The 21,954-nt window shown below is 40.0% G+C and overlaps 1 protein-coding gene across 1 annotated transcript in view; it reads right to left on the bottom strand.

The window, feature by feature from the left end:
* The window catches only part of Cpd (carboxypeptidase D), a 62,126-nt gene that overhangs the window by 4,683 nt on the left and 35,489 nt on the right, over window positions 1–21,954 (bottom strand). Inside the window, 12 exon segments of the mRNA XM_038327035.2 lie at window positions 836–961; window positions 1,710–1,895; window positions 2,947–3,078; window positions 6,596–6,660; window positions 6,764–6,859; window positions 7,648–7,779; window positions 8,317–8,452; window positions 9,655–9,850; window positions 11,917–12,240; window positions 14,129–14,298; window positions 16,077–16,219; window positions 16,657–16,762. Of these exon segments, the coding sequence (XP_038182963.1) occupies window positions 836–961; window positions 1,710–1,895; window positions 2,947–3,078; window positions 6,596–6,660; window positions 6,764–6,859; window positions 7,648–7,779; window positions 8,317–8,452; window positions 9,655–9,850; window positions 11,917–12,240; window positions 14,129–14,298; window positions 16,077–16,219; window positions 16,657–16,762 (1,812 nt within the window).

The following is a 21,954-nucleotide window of genomic DNA, read 5'->3' as shown; positions in this document are numbered from 1 at the left end:
AAATAAAAATTAAGTTCACAACAGCTAATTGGCTGGCAAAGCTAGATTTAACCCATGGCTGAATCTGGCTCCAGCGCCTTTAACCATCAAGTTCTTTGTGTTTTGCCAGGTTCAGATGAGAATGCTAAGAACCCTACAAGAGGTCCTGTGACCATACCATTTTCCCAAGATTCACCAGAGACCCCCACCTCTGCAACAGAGCTTGGGTTTTTGCTTTAAGTCCAAGCTGAACTGAGAAATGAGTGGAAGATTGTTGTGTCAAACAGGTGCAGTACAGTGGAATATTGCCTTTTCCATATATTTCCCCTAACCTTTCAGTAGTTCAAACAAGGACCCAAATTAACCCAGAGGGGAAGTGTTTCCTTGTTCTTGGACCTTGAAAAACTAAGACGTAAGTTCTAGCAGCCAGTGTGCTCTTGATATAGAGCAGCATTTGCTTATTTAACAACATCCAGTAAGATCCACTTGTGCCAACTATGGCTCTAGGGTCTGGGGATGCAGATCAACTCTGCTGTCTAGAGCTTTTATTTTGGTGTGGACATTAAATGTAGTCAATACAGTGAACAGATACATATGGTATCAATGATGAATATTAGATTGGAAAAAGCATAGGGTAGAGATAATAACAGGGCTACTGTGCTAGCTAGAGTGATGAGGGAAGGCCTCTCAGTGGAGGTGAATTTGAGTATGGACCTGCAGAAATTAGGGCAAGCCAGGAGAACAAATAGGGCAACAGCTTGGGGAAACCAGGTTTAGCTAAGTAGACTCTAGGGAAAAAACAATTACCTAGAGGTATCTGTGGGGGCTAGCCACTCTCAAAGCATAATAGCAGAACTGGTACTAAAAACTGAAAATCTTTACCTGACACAGTTACCACAAGTTCCCTTGGTAAACCAAATATCCGGTTATCTGTATCAAAGACTATTAGCACTGAACTGGCTGCATCGTGATGCACAAAGACCTGGAAAGATAAAGTGTAAGAATCATAAAAAAGTCGCTATTGAGGCTGGAGAGATGGCTCAGTGGTTAAGAGCACTGGTTGTTCTTCCAGAGGACCCAAGTTCAATTCTCATCACCCACATGCAGCTCACAACTGTCTATAACTCCAGTTCCAAGGGATCTGATACCTTCATAGCAACACATAAAGTTAAATAAATTAAAAAAATAAACAAAAACATCCAAAAAAGTCACTATGGGGCCTGGAGAGATGGCTGTGCACTGAAGAACACTGGCTGCTCTTCCAGAAGACCTGGGTTTGGTTCCTAGCATCCACATGGTAGTTCACAACCATCCATAACTCTAGCTCTACAAAATCCAGGAATCCAAACCCTCTTCTAGCCTCTGCTGGCATTGAATGTGCATGGTACACACATTTGCATGCATATATATATACATGCAAACATCTATACACATCAAATATTAAAATTAAAATTTAAAAAGCCACTTATGAAAAACCACAGCCCTGCTTCACTAAACGCTTTTGGGCTTATAAAGCAAACCAGGAAGGCACCTGAGTGTCATCTACACTGTACAAAATGCTAAGCAAGTTTTTCCTTTGTTGCTGAGGAACAGAAAACTACCTTTTGGCAACAAAAAGATGACAGCTGCTGTACTCAAGAGGTGGAGACACTTTTCATTTCTTTATTCCTTTCAAGCTTTCAAACAAGAGTTTCAAAATAATACACAAATGTTATTACCCACACTCTTACCTGTGAATGCTGCTGCTGGTACCCTTCAGCAATGGCATTGATATTATGGACACCAGGAGCTAAAAGCACATGGAAATAACCCCCCTCTTTTGTGTGCACTTTTATTCCTTCATTGAGTACAATGACTGCTTTAGAGATCGGTTTACCAGCCTTGTCTTTAACCAACCCATGAACTCCTTTGTGGACCTGAAAAAAAATATTAACATAATTTATGTTTTCACACTATCAGCAGATATTTTACAGGTGATTACTTGAGGCTTGATCAAAATCAGCCAAACAAACACACACACTCCCTACACAAAACAACAACAACAAAGCCCTTGTAGTTATAAGTGAGGCACCTCCTATAATCCTAGCTACTTAGGAGGCAGACACAGGAAACAGAGTTTAAGGCTCCTCGTCAAATTAGCAACCCTGTCTAAAAAGAATTAGGGGTTTAATGGTGTATTATAGCTCAGTAGTAGTGTGCTTAATGAGTATGCAAAGGGCTCTCGGTACTGCATGCAGCCTAGCTTACCCTTCGTCCCCACTGACCCTGACCACATTTGCCCATCAGTCAGTGCTTCAGAGCCAGAGGTAAGAGGAAGAACTCTGAAAACCTAAAGCATTAGAAGCCAGTCTTAAAATGCCTTGAATTATTTCTCGCATGGTACAGTGACCGTAACTTTGCGGTCCTCAGCGGAAGAACATGAAGCTCCAGGCACAGCAGGTTCAACATATGTTGCACACATGGCATCTATTTTGGCAATGAAAAGATGAACAAAATTCAGGCTGGGGACATGGCTCAGAGGAAGAGAGTGCTTTCCACCCCAGTGAGATGGGGGCTGGAGTTCAGATCCCCACAACCCATGTAAAAGGCCAGGTAAACAAGGCAGCCCACCTGTGATCCAATGCTCAGGAGGCAGGGACAGGGATTCCTGGGGTAAGATGGCTGGCTTGACTAATGAGCTTTGGGCACAGCGGGCCATCCTGTCTCAGTATATACAGTGGAAAGTGAGCTCAACCTCTGACATCCACATGCCCATGTACATATGTATATGATGGCCCATGTATTAACAGCATGCACACACATACCCCAACACCACACACAAACATGAACAAAATCATTCTCTCTATATTTTTATAAAGGTTTTAATAATGGTTTTTATTTTTATCCTCATATGAAGCCTAGCATGTATGAGGCTTTGGGTTTGATCCTCAGTATCAGAGGGAAACAAACAACTCAAAACAAGCTCACCTCCACCAACATGCTAAGGAGAGACCTCTTGTTCTCTGCCCACAAGGCAGGGAGTTGAGCTGCACTAGGGAAGTAGCAGCAGCTCGTGTACACTGTGATTTCTGGGCAATGGCCATAGGTAACACTATAATCCTGAAATATAAAGTTCAGAATCAGATTAGTACATGCAAAAATTAGCTTTGTAAACAAATGAAATAAAAAGAAATGGATGATATAAGTAGCATTTGTGATGCATCTTAGAATATAAATAAATCACCATATATAATACTGGTCACAAGCTGGGCAATGATGGCACATGCCTTTAATCTCAGCACTTGGGGAGGCAAAAGCAGGCAGATCTCTGAGTTCAAGGTCAGCCTGTTCTAAAGAGTGAGTTCCAGGACAGAGATACACAGAGAACCCCCCCAAAAATCTCAAAAAACCCCAAAATAATAATAATAATAATAATAATAATAATAATAATAATAATAATAATAATGTCACAAACTGGACAGTGACTATGTCTGGCTCATTCTGAAGTGGCAGTTCTCCCACAGTGTTGTTAAGTATAGATGATGTTATTGGGGTTTGTGGAACAAATGAGTCCCGTGGACAGCCAGCTTCCCTCTCGACTCTAGAACTCTCCTGTTGCTGCCACGACACTGGAGGTAGAGGACAAACACGTGGGCCTGACCAATCAGTATGAGCCTGTTGTGACAAAGGCCATGGCCAGAGCCAAGCATTTAGTGAAATGCAGAAACTACTTGTGAAGACAGATTTCAAACTTTACTTGCCACTTCCTCCCTCAACTTGTTCTTTTTCTCATTTACCCAATGATATTAACTACCTTCCTCACACTGTCATGAAACTTCATCATTTCTACAGATATACCATTTTTCTTACTTTTTAAGATAATAATGTAATCATATCATTTCTCCCTTCTCTTTTCTTCTTACAAACTCTCCCATAAACCCCTCCTTGCTCTCTTTAAAATCCAAGACCTTCTTTTTCATTGAAATATAACCTTATCAGTCTACATAATGTTACTAATATGTGCGTTTTCAAGGCCAACTATTTGGGATATACCCAGTTGGTGTGGTATTAGAGAACCAGTCAGTGTGCTGGTCTTTGGGGACTACTATATCTTCCATTCTAAACATTTCTTAGTTGCCTGTAGTTCTTTTTTTGTTTGTTTGTTTTTGATTTTCAAGACAGTTTCTCTGTGTAGCTCTGGCTGTCCTGGAATGCATGCTGTAGACCAGGCTGTCCTTAAACTCGCAGAGATCCACCTGCCCCTGTCACTTTGGTGCTGGGATTAAAGGTGTGCGCCACCACTGCCCAGCACGGCACATGTAGTTCTCGTATGAGGTTGAGGCTCTGTGGTCCCCCATCCACTTTAGCATGTTGACTGTGCTTGTCCTTGTTCAGCTAGCTCATGTTTAGGTAGTCATGTTGGTGAGATTTTTATGGGTGTAGCTTCTGACATTACTAGGAGAGACAATCTCACACAAACTCCTTGATCCTCTGGCTCTTGAAATCTTGCTCTCTCTTCTGTAATGTTCCCGAAGCCTATAGGTGCTGGAGTTGTTTTAATAGATTTATCTATTGGGACTGGGCACTGCAATTCTGCATTCTGACTGGTTGGGTTTTCTGTAATGGCCTCCATCTGTTGCAAAGAAAGGTTTCCTTGACGAGGGTGGAAGACCGCACTTCTCTGTGGGTGTTAGGACAAGTACTTAGAATGTAATTAGGGGTTGTGCTGGTTTAATAAAGTGGTAGTTGTAGTTTCTCTTCCAAGATCCTTGACTTCACTAGCCCTGAGTAGCCTAGGTTTCTCATACTAGGCATGGTTTCCCTTTTGTTGAAGGCGTCTTAAGTCCAACTGGAGAGCCGTTGGTCACTGCCAAGGTATTCAGGTCACTACTGAACCCTTAGGGTTATGGTCCAGAAACTTCATCTTTGACTTGTCTCACTATCATCCATGATCCTGCCAACTCTACTTCAATACCAAGACTAAACTTTCAACACTTGGTTCCTATCCTATTGTCACTACCCTAATCAAAACCCTTCTTTAATTACTTCTTGTCTAGACTATTTCAAACCAGCTTCTTTGCAGTTTCTCCTTCCAAAGTATCCTAGCCCGCTATTATGAACTTAATTTCTTAATAGCACAGCTCAGATCATGTCACTGTATCCTTGCTCAAAACCTTCAGTGGTCTTCCATTCCTTATTAAAACACACTAATTCAAAGTCCTAAACTCTTTCCATTCCTTTCTCTGTCTGGTAATGGCCACTCAGTGAACTTCTTCCTGGCCTTAGTGTATGCCCTAAACCTTTCTGAACACCCACTTCACCACCTCTTTATCACAAACGCTATCTCCAAAGAAAGGGAAGGCTGGGGCTCTGACTAGGTATAATATTTTCTGTCTTTAAATTTTCATAACATGTGGAAAGATGCTCACTTCTAGATCAAACCAATTAATTCTGGACAGCTACTTGTTCAATAGGCCTTGGAAAATATTTTATTTATCATTAATATAGCAAATGCCTCCTACATAGTAAATTTTTAAAAAAATTTAAAAAGATTTATCTTTTGTGTTTGTATGTTTTGCCTGCATGGACCTAAATTCACTACATGTATGAAGTGTCCACAGAGGTCTTCATGTATCAGATGTCCTGGAACTGGAATTACAGGTGGCTGTGAACTAGTATGTTCCCAACACCCACATGCTAGGTCCTCTGGAAGAGCAGTCAGTGTTCTTAACTGATGAACTAGCTCTCTAGCACCCCCCCCCCCCACACACACATAGTAAATTCTTAAAAAATAAGGGAATAAGGAAATGGGAACGAAGTCAATTTTATGTTGCACACATGAACCAATGAACAGTTAATCACTTGCTAACTGTAAGCACACAGACAAATCAATTAAACACTGTCAGAAGATCTATAGATTCAACACAACTCCTAAGTAAAATCCAAACAGCCTTTTATACAGAAAAAGAAAAGTCAATTTCAGGTTCAGCTTGGACCCTTGAATAGCCCAAACCCTGAAGAAGAGCAAAACCAGAGGGCTTATGAGCCCTGGTTCTGAATGTTATTACAAAGCTGCAACAAACCAAAGGGCAGGCTGCAGACCCAGGGAACAGCAAGTCTGGGCAACACACACATCTGTGTTCAAAGGCTTTCTAAAAGGACATCAAGACCATCCAATGAGGAAAGACATTTTTGACAAAAGACTGATATGGGATTCACTTCTGTATGCTGTGAATATCATTGGTTAACAAAGGAACTGTTTTAGGCCTATAGCAAGGCTACAGCAGAACAGAGCTAGGATTAAGAGTTCAACGCACATGCCTTTAATCCCAGCACTTGGAAGGCAGAGGCAGGTGGATCTCAGTGAGTTCAAGGCCAGCCTGGTCCACAAAGTGAATTACAGGACAGCCAGGACTATTACACAGAGAAACCCTGTTTCGAAAATCCAAAAAAAAAAAAAAAAAAAAAAAGAATGTTTAAAATAGAAAATGACTGTCAGGTTAATTTAAGACGAAAACATGTTGAGAAAGTCACAAGGCAGATGCCAATCACTTCCCTGTCTTAGAAAAAGAACCTGTGTTTTCATTCAATGACCACGAGTCTGAAGCCCACTCTACCAGTGTTCTCGGAAACATACCTTCATGCTGCCCAGATGGCTGTGCCACTCTGCTCCACGCATCACTCCTCCTGGGATGTTTTCATCTGTAAAACCATTGAGAGACGTATGATCAACATGACCAACAGGCTCTCTTCTCCCCAAAGCAATCAACTAAAATGAGCAGCACAGGGTAGGGAAAATGCCTACCTGACTTATTTGGGCAACTGGGCTGACCCATGTGCATCGATGGATGGTTATTTGCATAAAGAGATGCCAAATGCTTTAAAGTTTCTTTGTTTTCCACTACCAAGAAGAAAAATTTGAAAGTCAGTGGAGAAATTGGAAAGATTTTGGTTAAGTTCAGTATTGCGGATTCAAGTCCTCTCCCACCCCCTCTAGTAAGTTCTTCACCCCACTGAAGTTTATGAGGGAGCTACCATAAATAACAATATTGTTTTGTTTAGTTCAAGATAATACTTTAGAACAAACATCTTCCTTACATTAAAAAAATACTAACAGTGAGTTTATATGACAGGCTACTTACTATACCAAGATAGACTCTTCTTTCAGTTTATTATACCTCAGCTATGGACAGCTGGGGCCTAACAGCAATGTCCCTTGTAACTGCATTGAAAATAACTCAAACTCTGCATATGCTGTGAGCTGGTAGAACTTCAACAACCAACTGTTTAGCTTAACCCAAGGCACAGCCCACTAGGCAAGTTGTCAAACATGGGAAGGAGTGCTTAGCCTGTTACCATGAGCATCTGGCACTGTGCCACACTCCTTTTGGTATTCTCATGTTCTACGAACACCAATTCCTCAAAACCTGACAGCAGACCACACTGAACAGATGTGACTAGATCCTGCTACTCATGTAGCTTGGCCTTGATCAGGCCTTCCCTCTCCAATCTGCCCCAATTCTTCAAGTACAGGATGGACAATTATCTGAGGTTGATCATTTGAGCAGAGAGCAATCCACTACTAATGTTTCTCACTACTGAGAAACATTTAGAAGGGATATTACTTAGTGACTTGGAATTTTCCTACAAGGCTTAAATCCTGCATGTGTGCACTGATACTGAACATACCTGTCTGGACTGGCTTGTCATAGGGATATGTGACCAGCACAGAACCACCGTCTAAAGCAATGGAAAGGCTAAAATCCTGTTTTTGAATCAAGTTTTCAATGATGGCTTTGGTCTCTGGTTGGGAAGCATTACCTAAAAAAGAGAAAAGTTAAATACCAAGTTCTAAATTTTAGTGAAACATAAAGAAATACTGTATTTGAATTCCATATAACTCTCACTTACAAAACTTGTGGGTAACTGTCTCTCCACATGCTACCTCAAGCAAAAAAAAAAGACATGTTCTCACAGGCAAGTTATTGAGTTGTGCATCGTTTGAGATCATGTGTGCACATTAGTAACATTATATATAACAACATGCAAATACCCTGTGTATATACACATATTCAGAAAGGTAGAGAGAAAGAGGGCCTTTGTTACCTCTATACAAATTAGAACACCCCCATAATCCTAACTTTTTTTTCAAAAAATAAAATACAAAGCTTCAATTACGTATCAAAGTGAAAGGGAAAAAATTGAAAATATTTTCTAGATGTCTGTACTGATTTATATTTCACACTCATAACTTAAGACAAGTACTACCCCATTCCTCATCTATGAGTGGGGCTGATCAGTCTCCTAGTATAGAAAGTTATCCTCCAAGTACTTTAATGACCTAAAATTGAGTCCTACTTGTGAAGTCAGTGTCCAGGTCTTTGCCACGGGCATTCGCTTGCCCAGTCTTTGAGGTACACTCTTTCTCTTGTGCTCGCTCTCGCCCATCTGGATTTAGAGAAGGTACAATCACAATTCTAGTCCTGTCAACCAACTAAAATGAAAAAGAAATCAAGGGTTCATTAGCGCTATGTGGAATGATAGGGTCTTCCCCCTAAACACACTCTTTATTGTTCACTTTAAATAGTTATTTTAAAAGGCAGAACACTAAAAGAAACTAAAATGTAAAATAGAATTCTCATTTGCTTCAAATATATATATATATGTATATGTATACATATATATGTATATGTATATATATAGTTTGTTTTTAAAGAAAAATACAGTTTATTTCAGGCTTTGGACCCACTAGAGATGATAAAATAATTTTTTATTAAGTATGATTTCATTTAGGCATACAGGTTCCTTCTGATCCTAATCAAGACACCAGTTCTTTCCCAGTCTCTCTGGGGGAGGATGGTGCAATACAGCTACACTGCATGGACTTTATAGCAAGATACACTTGGTGCTTGTTTTTCATTACAAGAAAAATAACACTAATACTAGCCTTTATATGTTGGTTTATGTTTGTTGGTTTAATTACAGGCTTCCAGATGTTTTGTAAATTAACAAATACCTCTATTTCTGTCTTCACTGTATGGACTAGAGATCCCCATCCTTGAAAGGATGAGCAACGAACAACAATGTGTACAAAGTTCTGGGCAACAGTGCTTGGCACAGCCAGTGTACATTCAACAAGTATTAGTTCTTCCCACTTTTCCTAAATTCAGTACAGGCAGTGCTAATTACTGAGTGTTCTTGCCCTGTTTTCCCTAAGACAACACAAAGCAAGGCTTCTTAGTCATATATGCCTAAGCCCCTAGGACAAACTTCTTTTCTACAGCCACAGATCGCTAAATAAGATAATGTATCAGTTTGTATACAATTACTTGCAGCCAAGATTCCCAATGATTTTATATATTATATGAAAAGGCAAAAAGAATTATGTCTTTCATTCTACTTTTCAGTATAGTAGTTCATTCGCACAGAATTGTGGGTAAGGTTAAAAGGAGGCTCAGCTTAAAGGAGTATAGGACTGAAGGCAAACTTTTATGACTAATACAAAGAAATACACTAGAAAGACACTATGAACACTGACTGTATCCAAAGGCCGTTCTTTTTCTCACAGTGACACATGTACTAAAAGTGCTTCTGTGTGAAATCTAGTAAGAAACTTAAAATTTTTAAATGGTGCCTTGAAGTCAATGATCCCAAAGCTTTGTCTTCAAAGTATGGCAAAACAGGCTATTCTCTTACCTGGGTAACAACTGGGTTCTTTTTGTAATTCAGGCAAAGAAATTCTGCCAGAGCCAAAAGCAGTTCCGTTCCAACCGGAGCATTTCCATGGATACCAGCAACAAAACGAATCTTTGGTTCTTCAGGTTCTGACATGTTGGGTTTATTGGAGATTTCGAGGGACCAAATGTGACGATACTCAGCACTCTGTCCCAAACTTTTACAAGTCAGAAACAAAAAGTCAGCAAGTAATCAAGTGTTATGTTAAACTTAACTTACGGATTTTAAAAATAGAAACAAAGATGAAGAAAACAAAGCACGAAAACCCTTGAAAGTCTTTTAAAGAGTAAGTCACAGTGTCAGAAAACCTTAGGAGGAATAGTTTCCCTTGAGCAAAGGAAGTAAACCAAGAGTAGAGCATCGCCAGACTGGAGCCCATGACTCTGCTGGGCAGCCCTGCAGACTCCGGGCCTCACCACACTGCTCTAGCTGGCATCTGTCTTCCAACTGAGCCACTTCAACTCTTATTATAGAAATATTTAAATATACTAAGTGTAGGAGTGTCTCTTTAAAATCTAAATTAATCTATATGAATAATACAGTTTATACACTTTACAATAAATGCAATATCAGTTTGACAGGAAAAGCTAAGTCAATAAAAACAAAATAAATTATCAAATTTCTACTTTCACAAGAAAGAAGCAGTTCCGTTCCAACCGGAGCATTTCCATGGATACCAGCAACAAAACGAATCTTTGGTTCTTCAGGTTCTGACATGTTGGGTTTATTGGAGATTTCGAGGGACCAAATGTGACGATACTCAGCACTCTGTCCCAAACTTTTACAAGTCAGAAACAAAAAGTCAGCAAAGCTGGCTTTCTTTACTGCGACAGAAGATTTATTAGAGCTGGCCAGAAGTGATGGATTAACATTAAATTGAAAAGGTCATTGTTTTTAATGATGCCATTCAGTGACACTTAGTGCCTAAAAAAGTCTGTCTCTACCAATGGCAGATATGCTGTATTTTAAGGAAATATCTAATTTTCAAAAGCACCTGGCAGTGGTGGCATATGCTTTGAAACCCAGCACTTGGGAGGCAAAGGCAGGTGGATCTCTATGAGTATGAGGCCAGCCTGGTCTACAGAGTGAGTTCCAGGACAGACTCCAAAGCCAAAGCTAAACAAAAAATCCTGTCTTGAAAAACCAAAAAGAAAAAGAAAGAAAAAGAAAAGAAAGAAACCTTTGAATAAAAAAAACCCCTTCAATTAGAAGGATTAAAATAATTAAATGAGCTAAAACAAACAAACACAAACAATTAAATGAGCTGAGTTAGCAGAATAATGTTCAATTTGGGTTTTATCTTTAAAAAGGAGACTAAACTGTATGTGGTAGTAGGGTAGATGACTTTAGAGCCCAACAAGGCAGAAATGCTAAAAAATCAGTTGAATAAAGGAAGTTAGATGGCTCTGCAAATACTGCTCTACATCTATAAACATTGTAAATTAGACTTTAAGAAGCAAAAGTTTCTGGAAAAATTAAAAGAATCAATGCAATGAGACAAGTAAAAAAAGTAAAGGCTAAACGATGCTCATGAGGTCTGCAGAATGTAGCTTGTAAGCCTGTGGCAAAGGTAAACATCCTCCCTGCAGCAGGCAAAGCACAGCAGTCAACTCATGGTGGAAGTTCTGGAGTAGCTGCATCAAGGCACGAAGACCTAGAATGACACAGGAACCTGGGCACAGAAACCCCAGAATGGAGGGAAAGCTGTCCCAATTACCACTCTGACATGAGCTAGTACTGTGGACTTTCCAGGGTCACGACCAAACATGTCTTTAAAGTTTCCAGTGAGAGACTATGTACAGACCAGAATGTAGCAGTGACAGCAGCCAGGCCTCTTTTCTATTTGACAAAAAGTCTCATACATGATCACTGGCAGGTAGGGTCATAGTTCCAAAATGTGTCCACTGCCCTCAGCAAAATAAAATAAGCTAAACAACATTCAGTCAGAATATAAATTCGCAGCTGGAACATGGCAAGCGTGTAAGATCAGTCATAGGAAGCACTAGGAAGAGAAGCTTTCACTGTTAGAAGGCTCAGTCTGCACCTCTAACCCAACACACCCGAGACGTGCTATCAGAAAAATCTCCTTGTAAAATGGTTAGACTGCAACTCTCGTACATTTAGCTCCCAAATACCTCTAAGTAAGTCTAAGATTCATCTGGATGTGGCAAAGCATGAATGAACCCACTTAAAGAAAGTGAAAGAAAACCAGGTGATTCTTACGTGGTAAGATTTGTAATGTGTGGGTAGTTCATCAGCAGTCCTCGCAGGAACTCGGATAAGTCTTTGTATGAGTGGTATCGATACAGAGCCAGGTCTGAGGATGAGCTTAGCATGAAGCCTTCCAAACCATTCTCAGCAGAAAGGTGCTTGATTAATGCTTCAAACTCTTTAGTAGTGGGGTCACTGGCATCGTCGGTGCTGGTGCTATCCCCCTTTCCTTTCTTAGATTCATTGTTTGCGTCTGTTGAAGACCGAACGAGTGTGAAGTTGACCTGAACAGCACCTTCACTCCTGACGGTCACGTTCTTGGTAACAGGGTTATACCTAGAATAAAGCAGACGGATCAGACCCGTATTTCCTTAGTATCCAAGCCCTGGGAAATAGAGGTGTACAGAGAATACATGACTCCATGGAATACCTGTGATGTAGTTCCCAAAAGAGTCAAGTTTTCAACTTTGAGGCAACTTACTATTAAAAATATAATAACAAAGAACAAACATAGGTAAAAGTATAATATGGATGTGTGTCTAAGATTTAAATTAGAATTTCATGTTGGACATGGTGGCACACAACTTTAATTCCGGAATAGGGAGGTGATTTTCTATGTTTGAGGACAGTCTGGTTGCCATGAATTCTAGGACAGCCCCTGCTATGTAGAGAGACCCTGTCTCAAAACTAACAAACAAACATAAAAAAACAATAACAACAAAAAGGATTTCAGTGGTTAAGAGCATTCACTCACGGGCTGCTCTTCCAGAGGCCCTGGGTGCAAATCCCAGGACGCACAAGGAGTTCACAATCATCAGTAATTCTAGTTCTAGGGAGCCAACACCCTCTTCTGGCTGCTGTGGGCAACAGGCATACGCAGGCATATATGCAGGCAAAATATTCATACACTTAAAATAATAAAAAAATTAAAATGTGATTTCAAATGGCAGTTTGAGACTCTTGCAGATCCCCAGTGACTCCTGGAGTCTGAGTCCACTAATCAGCCTTTAAGGTATGTGGGTGGAAAAGCCTGAGGTAGCAACTTAGGACATTCTCTCTCTACCAAAGATAACTCTGCCTAGACACCTGGTGCTCTAGTTTCTCTAATATTCTGCCAAGTTAAAAAAAAAAAAAACAACAACCCAGAATAACTTTGTAATGCATTAGTATGAACTTCTGACCTTGTTTATGAGTCACTACATATTTAAAAGACCTGTTCTTTGTGGGAAGGAAGAAAAGGTACTACCAACTCTAAGTGTCTCTGCATATTTAGCTTTCCTCCAATGGACGGGTAGATTAGCTTCACAAATATGCTGGCTAGAAAGGAAAAGGAATGTTCTGCAGTAGTGCTTAGTCTTATTAAATCAAGAACAAAAAAACCCATCTGAGTGTGGTGGTAAGCCTGTAACCTTAGCATTCCAGGAGGATCAGAAAAGCAAGGTCAACCTCCACTACCCAGGACGTTTAAAGCCCAACCTGAACTATACCAGCTCCTGCCTCAAAACAAGAGAAGATTCAGATTAAATAAGTGTTTACAATTCTAAGCCACTTGTAAAGGACTTCAAAGAAAATCAGGTTGTTTTAGTTTTCTAAAAAAAGGAAAAAAACAAGTCATAGGCTCATTGTCTTTTTAATAAATAAATCAGTTGGGTATGCACTTGAGAGGAATAGGAGTTTTAGGATCAGCCTGGGCTACATAAGACCCTGTCTTTCAGATAGACAGACAGATAAAAAGGTAAACAAGCCCATACGAGGAAAATAGCCCTTCTCAGAGCTTGCAACCAGCAGAAACTGTCACTGAAGCAATGATGTAAATGCATCACAGAGAAATGAATGCACGTGAGAGCTTGAAAAAGCCATAAAAGGGAACAAATATATTTCTGCAGAATGGTGTCCTCTGTGGGGCAGCATGAATTTACTAGGCAGAGCATTTGCCTTTTCTCCTGCTTCTTCCAACAAGTACATCCCAGCTATACTACTAACAGCGACGGAAGTGGCAGGCAGGGCAGGTGATCAGAGCTGGGCAGGCAGAAACGTGACTTCAGAGACCTGTCTGATGGTGCAGTGCCACAGGCAACAGTGCTCGGCCTTGAAACTAGCTCTAAGCCTCCATGCATTGAACTCCATGTTGCAGGCTCTCTGGGACTTTCTGGAAATAACTTTCTAGAAGGGAGCCATGTTTGTCTTACTCCCAAGCCCCAATCTGAAAGTATTTACCACTTACCCTCGAGCAGATGCTGTGATTTTGTAAGTCCCTGGGACCAAGAGGCGCCAGTAATCTCCAGCTTTGTAAGTAGTCACTGGGTGATTGATTTCAGCAACACTGAGGGTGGCATTTAATATGCCCCGACCATCTGTGGCATCAAGGACAAATCCTTTGACACCCTGATGAACCTGGGTAAAGAACAAGAATACTAGATTTTAAGGGGAATGATCATCTAAATACTTTGGGAGCTCATATACAAAATAACAGATTGCTAATAATGCAAACAAAGGAGCTACCAAGACTTTGGGGTTCTGAGTAAAGCTAAATGTATGTGCTCATTAAAATGTATTTTTGTTTCTGAAAACAGAGGCCATGTGAAGAACATAACAACATTTTAAATTTTAGGACATTATGACTATTTCAGAATATAGGATACTACAAAAGAAAACATGCGGGTCTGTTCCAAATGGACTGCTTTAAGACAGAAGAATGTTCTAAATTAAAAAGAGTAAGGAGATACAACAATCAAATATACCATATCCTGCTTATAAATATTTCTGTAAGATTACATGGAGGGTACATAGGAATTTGAATATAGAGCAGATATTATGTAATATTAGAGAACTGGTATAATTTTTTTTTTTTTTTTTTTTGGTTTTTCGAGACAGGGTTTCTCTGCAGCTTTTTTAGAGCCTATCCTGGAACTAGCTCTTGTAGACCAGGCTGGTCTTGAACTCACAGAGATCCGCCTGCCTCTGCCTCCCGAGTGCTGGGATTAAAGGAGTGCGCCACCACCGCCCGGCTGGTATAATTTTTTTAGGTGAGATAATAGCACTTAAAGATGTCATATAGGAGAATATTCTTATTTTTAGGAAATAGATGCCTAGGGGCTAGAGAGATGGCTCAGCAATTAAAAGCACTGGTTACTCCTCCAGCAGACCTGGGTTCATGTCCCAGCACCCACATGGCAGTTAACAACTGTCTATAACTCCAGTTCAGAGGATCTGATTACTTCTTCTGGCTTCCATAAGCACCCGTATGTGCAAAACATCCATATGTATAATATTTAAATAAATGAATAAATAAAAGTAAATAGATGTCCAGGTATTTGAAGGTAAAATATTCTAACATCTCTAATTTTCACTGAAATAGTTCATCCATCTGTTTATTTGTCATATAAAGCAAACACAGCAAAATGTAAAAGCACTGTTATAAACCTAGCTGTGGAGTAGGTGTTTTTGTGCCAGTTGTTTGCCTTCTCTATACATGTCAATACATAGCACAGAATGTTTTTAATATTAGTGTATAAACTCAGGAAAACTATAGAAATGTGGTAACCTAACGTATTAGGTTATTCTAATTAACCACTCACATATTTCTGAAGACTCTTTGCCTGTTGGCCACCATGCATATTCAAATAAAAGGAAACTGTTACACACTTGTGTACACACACACACAATCAATCAAATCAATCAATCAATCAACGACAATAAGAAAAATATCCTTCCTATCACCTAACAAATGCTGGTGAGTAGCTAATTCATGTCAGCATTTTACAAAGGCAGGATAAAAAGGGATCCCTAACCATTACAGCAAATGGTACTTTGTTTAATAACTTTTGTCCTCTTCCCCAATCAGACAAATAAACTCATCTACATACACAAATTTTCTAGGTAAATATACAAAACAAACTGGAATATAGAAATTGGGCAACTATTCTGGGACTGAAGCTAGTGGTTAAAGAATACTAGCTTCTCTTGCAGAGGACCTGGATTTGCTTGCCAGCACCCACATGGCTGCCATAGACACTGCACACATGGTGCACATACATATATGTAGATACTCATACAACATTTAAAATGTACAAATGTTTTAAAGACATACTCTAACTTCACTATATAAAAGCTACATGTACACAAAGCTCATTTTGGTTTTGGAAGAAATCCATTTGTTCCTGAGTAGTTACCTGTTTCATGAACTGAATTAGAGATCTTCGATTTTGTTCCCAGTACTTTGGCAGCTCATTCTCAAATGGGTATTTCACACAGCCTAGTTCGATAGTTACTTCAAAGCAATTTGTCTGTAAATAGTTCCAGTCCTGCATGCCACCTAAAGACAAGGAGTTAAAAATACATTATTCAGAATAATTTTAAATAGTTTAGATTCTACAGGGTGAGAATCATTCCTAGTAAAAAGCCAAATTATCTTGTCTCTGCAATGACTCAAAAATAATAGTAACTCATGGGAGAGTTAACATGCTGTATTTTCATTAAGAACTCATTGTATTGCAGTCTTCCCATTAGCACATGAAAGATCCATAATGATTTGAAGGTAAAAATCTGTACACTGGCCAGGCTGCAGTGCAATATGTTTATGTAGCTCAAAGAGCAACAATTGCAAAACAGTTGAAAAGGTTATTGCAATGCCTTAAATCATTTGAGCCTTTTTAAAAAACAACAGTTCTTTCTCACAACTGGAAAAGATCATTAACAAGCAGGAACACTCAAGAGAACAGAAAACCCAAGTTGTAAGGCCGTGATCTGTACCTGGGACGTTATACCAGCTAGCTCCATTTGTTATCCCATGAGGAAAATACTCATTAAGAACACTCATATCTTTGCAAGGTCTACCTTGAAACATCTGGGAATTTTCCTGAAAAAAGAAAAAAGAATGTTTACTATTATTTGTTTGCATGGACATTTAAAAAAAAAGTGCTGGATGGATACAGGTAAAAGCTTTCAAAGATTATCACAAGGGGTGTGAAGTGGGAGAACACGGCCATATAAAGTCTGAGACACTCCAATGTATACGATTCTATGTCTGTTGAATTTTCACTGTGTAAATTTTTTTTAATAAAAATGAAGAGTCACCGAGATGATTCAGTGGGTAAAGGTATACTTGCTGCACAAGCCTGGAGACCTGAGTTTGATCCCTGGAATCCACATTGACTCCAGAGTGGTCCTCTGACCTCCACACATGCCATGGCATGCAATCCCTTTCTCCTGCCCTACAACATACATTCACATACAATAATAAGAAAAAAAATTAATCAAAATTAAAGATCTGGGTACGGCAACAGCTGTCTACACAAGACCAAGCCAGTCAACATTCTAGTATGGAGTGGGGAGACTGGAATTTTTTTCTTATTTTTATTTCTTTATTGCCATTTCTCCAGCCATTTTCCTTCTTTTAGAATAACACTCCTGGAAACAATCTGTGTCTTGGTGTCTTCAGTATGCAGGCTGGCATCTGGTATAAGTACATGTGCAATTATTTACAGTTCTACGGGGGCACAAATAAATGCTACAGGAATCCAGCGGAGAGAAGATGGCTTTTGACTGGGGAAAAATTTTTCCTGAAGAAATTAAACTCTGAAAGATGGCTAAAGTTTCATTGTCTTCCTTGGCAATTAAAAAGGACAAAATAGAGTGAAGAGAAAAATATAAAAAATTTTCTACCACCTTGAAAATTAGCCACTTAACTTTAAAATATATAAACAAGCTCCTAATAGAAACTAACTACGCCCATTAAAGGCATATGATCCCACCACACTCACATAAAAACTATTATTTTAGATCACTGTAATAATTGTTTGCGTGCTTTTCTTGGTGTGGGTCTTACTGTGTAGTCTTCATTGTCCTGGAACTCTCTATGTAGACCATGGAGATCCTGTTGCCTCTACCTCTCAAGTGCTGGGCTTAAAGGTGTGCATCACCACACCCAGCCATACTTTGCTTTCTGGTTTTCTGCTGTAGACTGGTACCACGATCTGCTATCTTTCTGACTCCATCCCTGTCCATCCATGTCAACCTACCCATCAGATTACACTACACAGATGTACTGTTCTACTGTGGACCAATATGTAGATTACAAACATTTATAAAAGTTAAAGGACACTGAGAAATCTATTTAGATTTCTAGCATTCTTCCTCCATCTTCTCAGATCATCTAGTATAAACCACACTATGGACACCACTGTTCTAGGCCCTAACTGTCAGCATACTGATTCACTCTCAGAGCCGTAAGGAGCCAGTGAAGGTGGTATGTGATACATGAATGGCCTAGGAAGTTTATTCTGGTCACTGATATTTCGCAAGGGCACCAAAACAGTTCAACAGGCAAGGAATATCTTTTACAAATAGTATGAAGACACTGACTACATGCAAAAGAATGAATCTATAACCCTTCCTCACAACACCTCAAATCAGTTAAAAATAGATTATAAATCTCAATTTACACTTAATTTCTTTGGTGTTCCAACTTACGACTTTCTTCTGCTGACTGCCTTTTGGAGTAAGAGGGTTTCCTTGTCTATATTCAGTTCCTAACTCTTACAACTATTCTCCGTGGATATTTCTCTCTGCTCTTTTTTCTATTATGGGGTTCTTTTACATGATTCCTGTCAGTCTAACGAAGTCCAACACTTGCATGAGGTTGTTTTATTTGCTCGCCCTGCTGGGAAGTGGGAGGTTACAGGGCTTTGGATTTTGCACTATTTTTCTGTCTCATACAATCCTACACTTCCCTTTTTCTTTTTCTTGCTCTTAAACTATCAGAAGGCCCCTTTAATTCTCTCCCCTTTCTTTCTCCTCCAGAAGCCCTGCATTTCAAGACTCCCCTTTAACGTACCTATCCTTTTAAACTGTGTCTCTTCCCTTTGGACCATGCCAGATCCTTTTGTTTGTTTTTTGTTTTGAAACTGGGTTTCTCCTGGAGCTTGCTCTGTAGACTAGGCTGGCGTTGAACTAACAGATTCATCTGCCCCTGCCTCCCTAGTGCTGGGATTAAAGGCATCTGCCACCACTACCTGGCAATACTAGATCTCTTAAATTGTGTGCATTTTGAAATCTGTTCTCAGTATCTCGGTGCTCTCATTTGCTGCACTGCTTGTTTAGCATCTTGGGCTCCCTCCTTTGGCCTGCACTTCACTGCTCTGCACTTTCCCACCCCGGTATCTCTACAGCTGTCTCCTTCCACAGCTTTCATCAGCTCTTTCTCACGGCCTAGCCCTCCTGACGGAGCAAAGTGGAATGGATGCATGAAAAGTAATCTTATTATTGTTTTCCATTTCCTTATTTGCATGTATAGAGGAGGTCAGAGAACACCTTGTGGAAGTTGGTTCTCTCCTTTCACCATCTGGGTCCATCCTCAGGTCACCAGGTTTAGCAGCCAGCACCTAAGGTGAGCTATCTTGCCAGCCCTGCTATTTTTAACTCAGCTAATTGCTTTTCCAAGATCTTTCCTAGTACTGGGGTAGAATTTTGGTAACTACAAAGTTCGCTTGTACCAGATGAGGAGACACACAAGAGGATGGCTACTACACAGCCACCACTGTCTGTCACTCAGAACTCCCAAGACTGTTCATGCTGGAGAAATGTTGAAGCACGAAGAGGAAATTCCAGGGAGACAGCTTTGGGTGCTTATTAAGGCTTATGTAAGTCCTTACTTTTACCTAAGTTGCTTAATATCCAAGAAAAAGGAGACTGTGAACAAAGACAGAGGACTTTAATGACCATCTTCCCACTGGCAAGAGCAGACAGACACAAGACTCCAGCAAAGGCAGGATGCAGTGGATTCAGAAAAGGAAGATAGGACAGGTAGGGCACCCGTAAATGGCTGCAAAGATGGAATCAGGATGACTCACACCAGTTTATGCAGTTCTGCTTTTGTTCAGTACAAAGTCACCTACTGAGAAAACGCGGAGTCAGGTGAAAGGCTTAGAATCACCACAGTGGGAAATGAATTGGCGGTCAAGGAGCAAAATGTGAAACATTGCCACCCCAGACTGAGGGCTCAGCTGTGCTTTGTGGGTGCCACAGCTGTGTGGCTATTCTGTGTTCTCGCTGTAAGAATGCAATGGAGGAGAAAGCTGGTCGTTGTGCTGCTTGTTGTCAACTCAATATAAACATAGCCACATCTGGGAAGATGGGTAGAGGAACATGCCTCAGTCAGGCTGCCTGTAGGCAAGTCTGTAGGGCACTTTTTTGTTGTTGTTAATGAATGAAGTAGGAGGGTCCAGACTGCTGTGGGTAGTGCCACCCCATAGGCAGGTGGTCCCAGGGGCTATAAGAAAGCAGGCTGAACAAGCCATGAGGAGCAAACCAGTAAGCAGCATTTCCCCATGGCTTCTAGCTCCAACCTCCAGGTTCCTGCCTTGAGTCCTGTCTTGGCTTCCCTCGATGGACTGTGACCCAGGATATGCAAGCCAAATAAACCTTTTCCTCCCTAAGTTGCTTTTGGTCATGGTCTTTATCACAGCTAAAGAAACCAAATGAAGACAATGCTAACTACTGAGGACTGGATACTGAGAAAGCAGGTATGACCAAAGGGTGTGAACGAGCCTTAGAAATATCACTGAGAGATATGGCTACAGGGAAATAAATTAAAAAGAAAAGTTTAGTAGTTCAAAGAAATAAAACTAAGGTAAAGAACTGTTGGGATGAGCATGGTGGTACATGCCTTTAATCCCAGTACTAGGAAGCAGAGGCAGGTGAATCTCTGCGAGTTTGAGGCTAGCCTGGTCTACACAGTGAGTTCCAAGGTAGTCAGGGCTGTTATGCAGAGAAACCCTGTCTCAAAAAACAAACAAACAACAAAAATATTAATGAATGCATAAGTACAAAGTATGATGGGAATATGTGAAAAAACTCTGATGAATTAATTTTGATTTTGATAGGTGGTAATAATATACATTCTTTTTACTGTATGCATGTTCTCCAAATAAAAGGTAATATTTTTTAAAAGTAAAATCAACAGCTGCATTCTTTTATTAGCAACTCTGAATATGAATCTCACAGGTCCATTCGCAGAGAAGGAAGGAGTATAAAGGTGGAATGGTAAAAGGTTGTAATTAGAGAGTACAGAGTTGAAGTAATAACCTTTATGATCCAGAACCAATAAAATCACAGAATCAGTCACCAAAATTGGAAATTGCTGCACCTACTACTCAAGTCACATAGAATTTTTTTCTTAGAACTATTTTTAAATTATACACATACACACCCTGACCCTTCTTTGTATGTTTGGTGGGAGTGTATGTAATTAAAAATGTCAGCGGAATTCATCATGCCAGTGTGTGTGGAGAACAGAGATTGAAGAGTGTCCTCTCCAATCATTTTCCACTTTATTTTTTTGAGCTCAGAGCTCATGGGTTCATCAAGGCTGGCCAGGGTGCTCCAGGAGTCTTCCTGTCTGCCTGCCCAGGGCCGGGGTTATGGGGGGGCATGATCTGAACACAGGTTATCATGCTTGTTACTAGCGGTGCAGCTTTCCCAGTCCCTATCTTAGTATTTCTAATTGGAAAAGTAATTGTGCTCATTATACAAAGTTTAGAAAACACAGACGCTTTACCCTTTCTATATTGTGGTAAAACTTTACCTTAAGAGTTGTAGAAGTTCCTTGATAGAATTTTTGGGGTCACAACTATCATATCGTCAGCAAATAGTAAGAGTTTGATTTCTTCTTTTCCAATTTGTATCCCCTTAATCTCCTTTTGTTGTCTTATTGCTCTAGCTAGGACCTTAACAATTACATTGAATAGATATGGAGAGCGTGGACAACCTTGTCTTGTTCCTGATTTCAGTGGGATCACTGTGAGTTTCTCTCCATTTAGTTTGATATTGACTGTTGGCTTGCTGTATATTGCCTTTATTATTTAAGTATGTTCCTTGTATCCCTGCTCTCTCCATAACCTTTATCATAAAGGGATGGATTTTGTTGAAGGCTTTTCCAGCATCTAATGAGATGATGATGTGTTTTTTTTTCCAGTTTATATGGTGGATTATATTGACAGATTTTCATATGTTAAACCATCCCTGAATCTCTGGGATGAAGCCGATTTGATC

Source organism: Arvicola amphibius, chromosome 4, assembly GCF_903992535.2.
Source record: "Arvicola amphibius chromosome 4, mArvAmp1.2, whole genome shotgun sequence".
NCBI classification, from domain to species: domain Eukaryota; kingdom Metazoa; phylum Chordata; class Mammalia; order Rodentia; family Cricetidae; genus Arvicola; species Arvicola amphibius.
The sequence above is the reverse complement of the archived record's forward strand: the minus strand, read 5'-3'. Positions and strand labels throughout refer to the sequence as shown.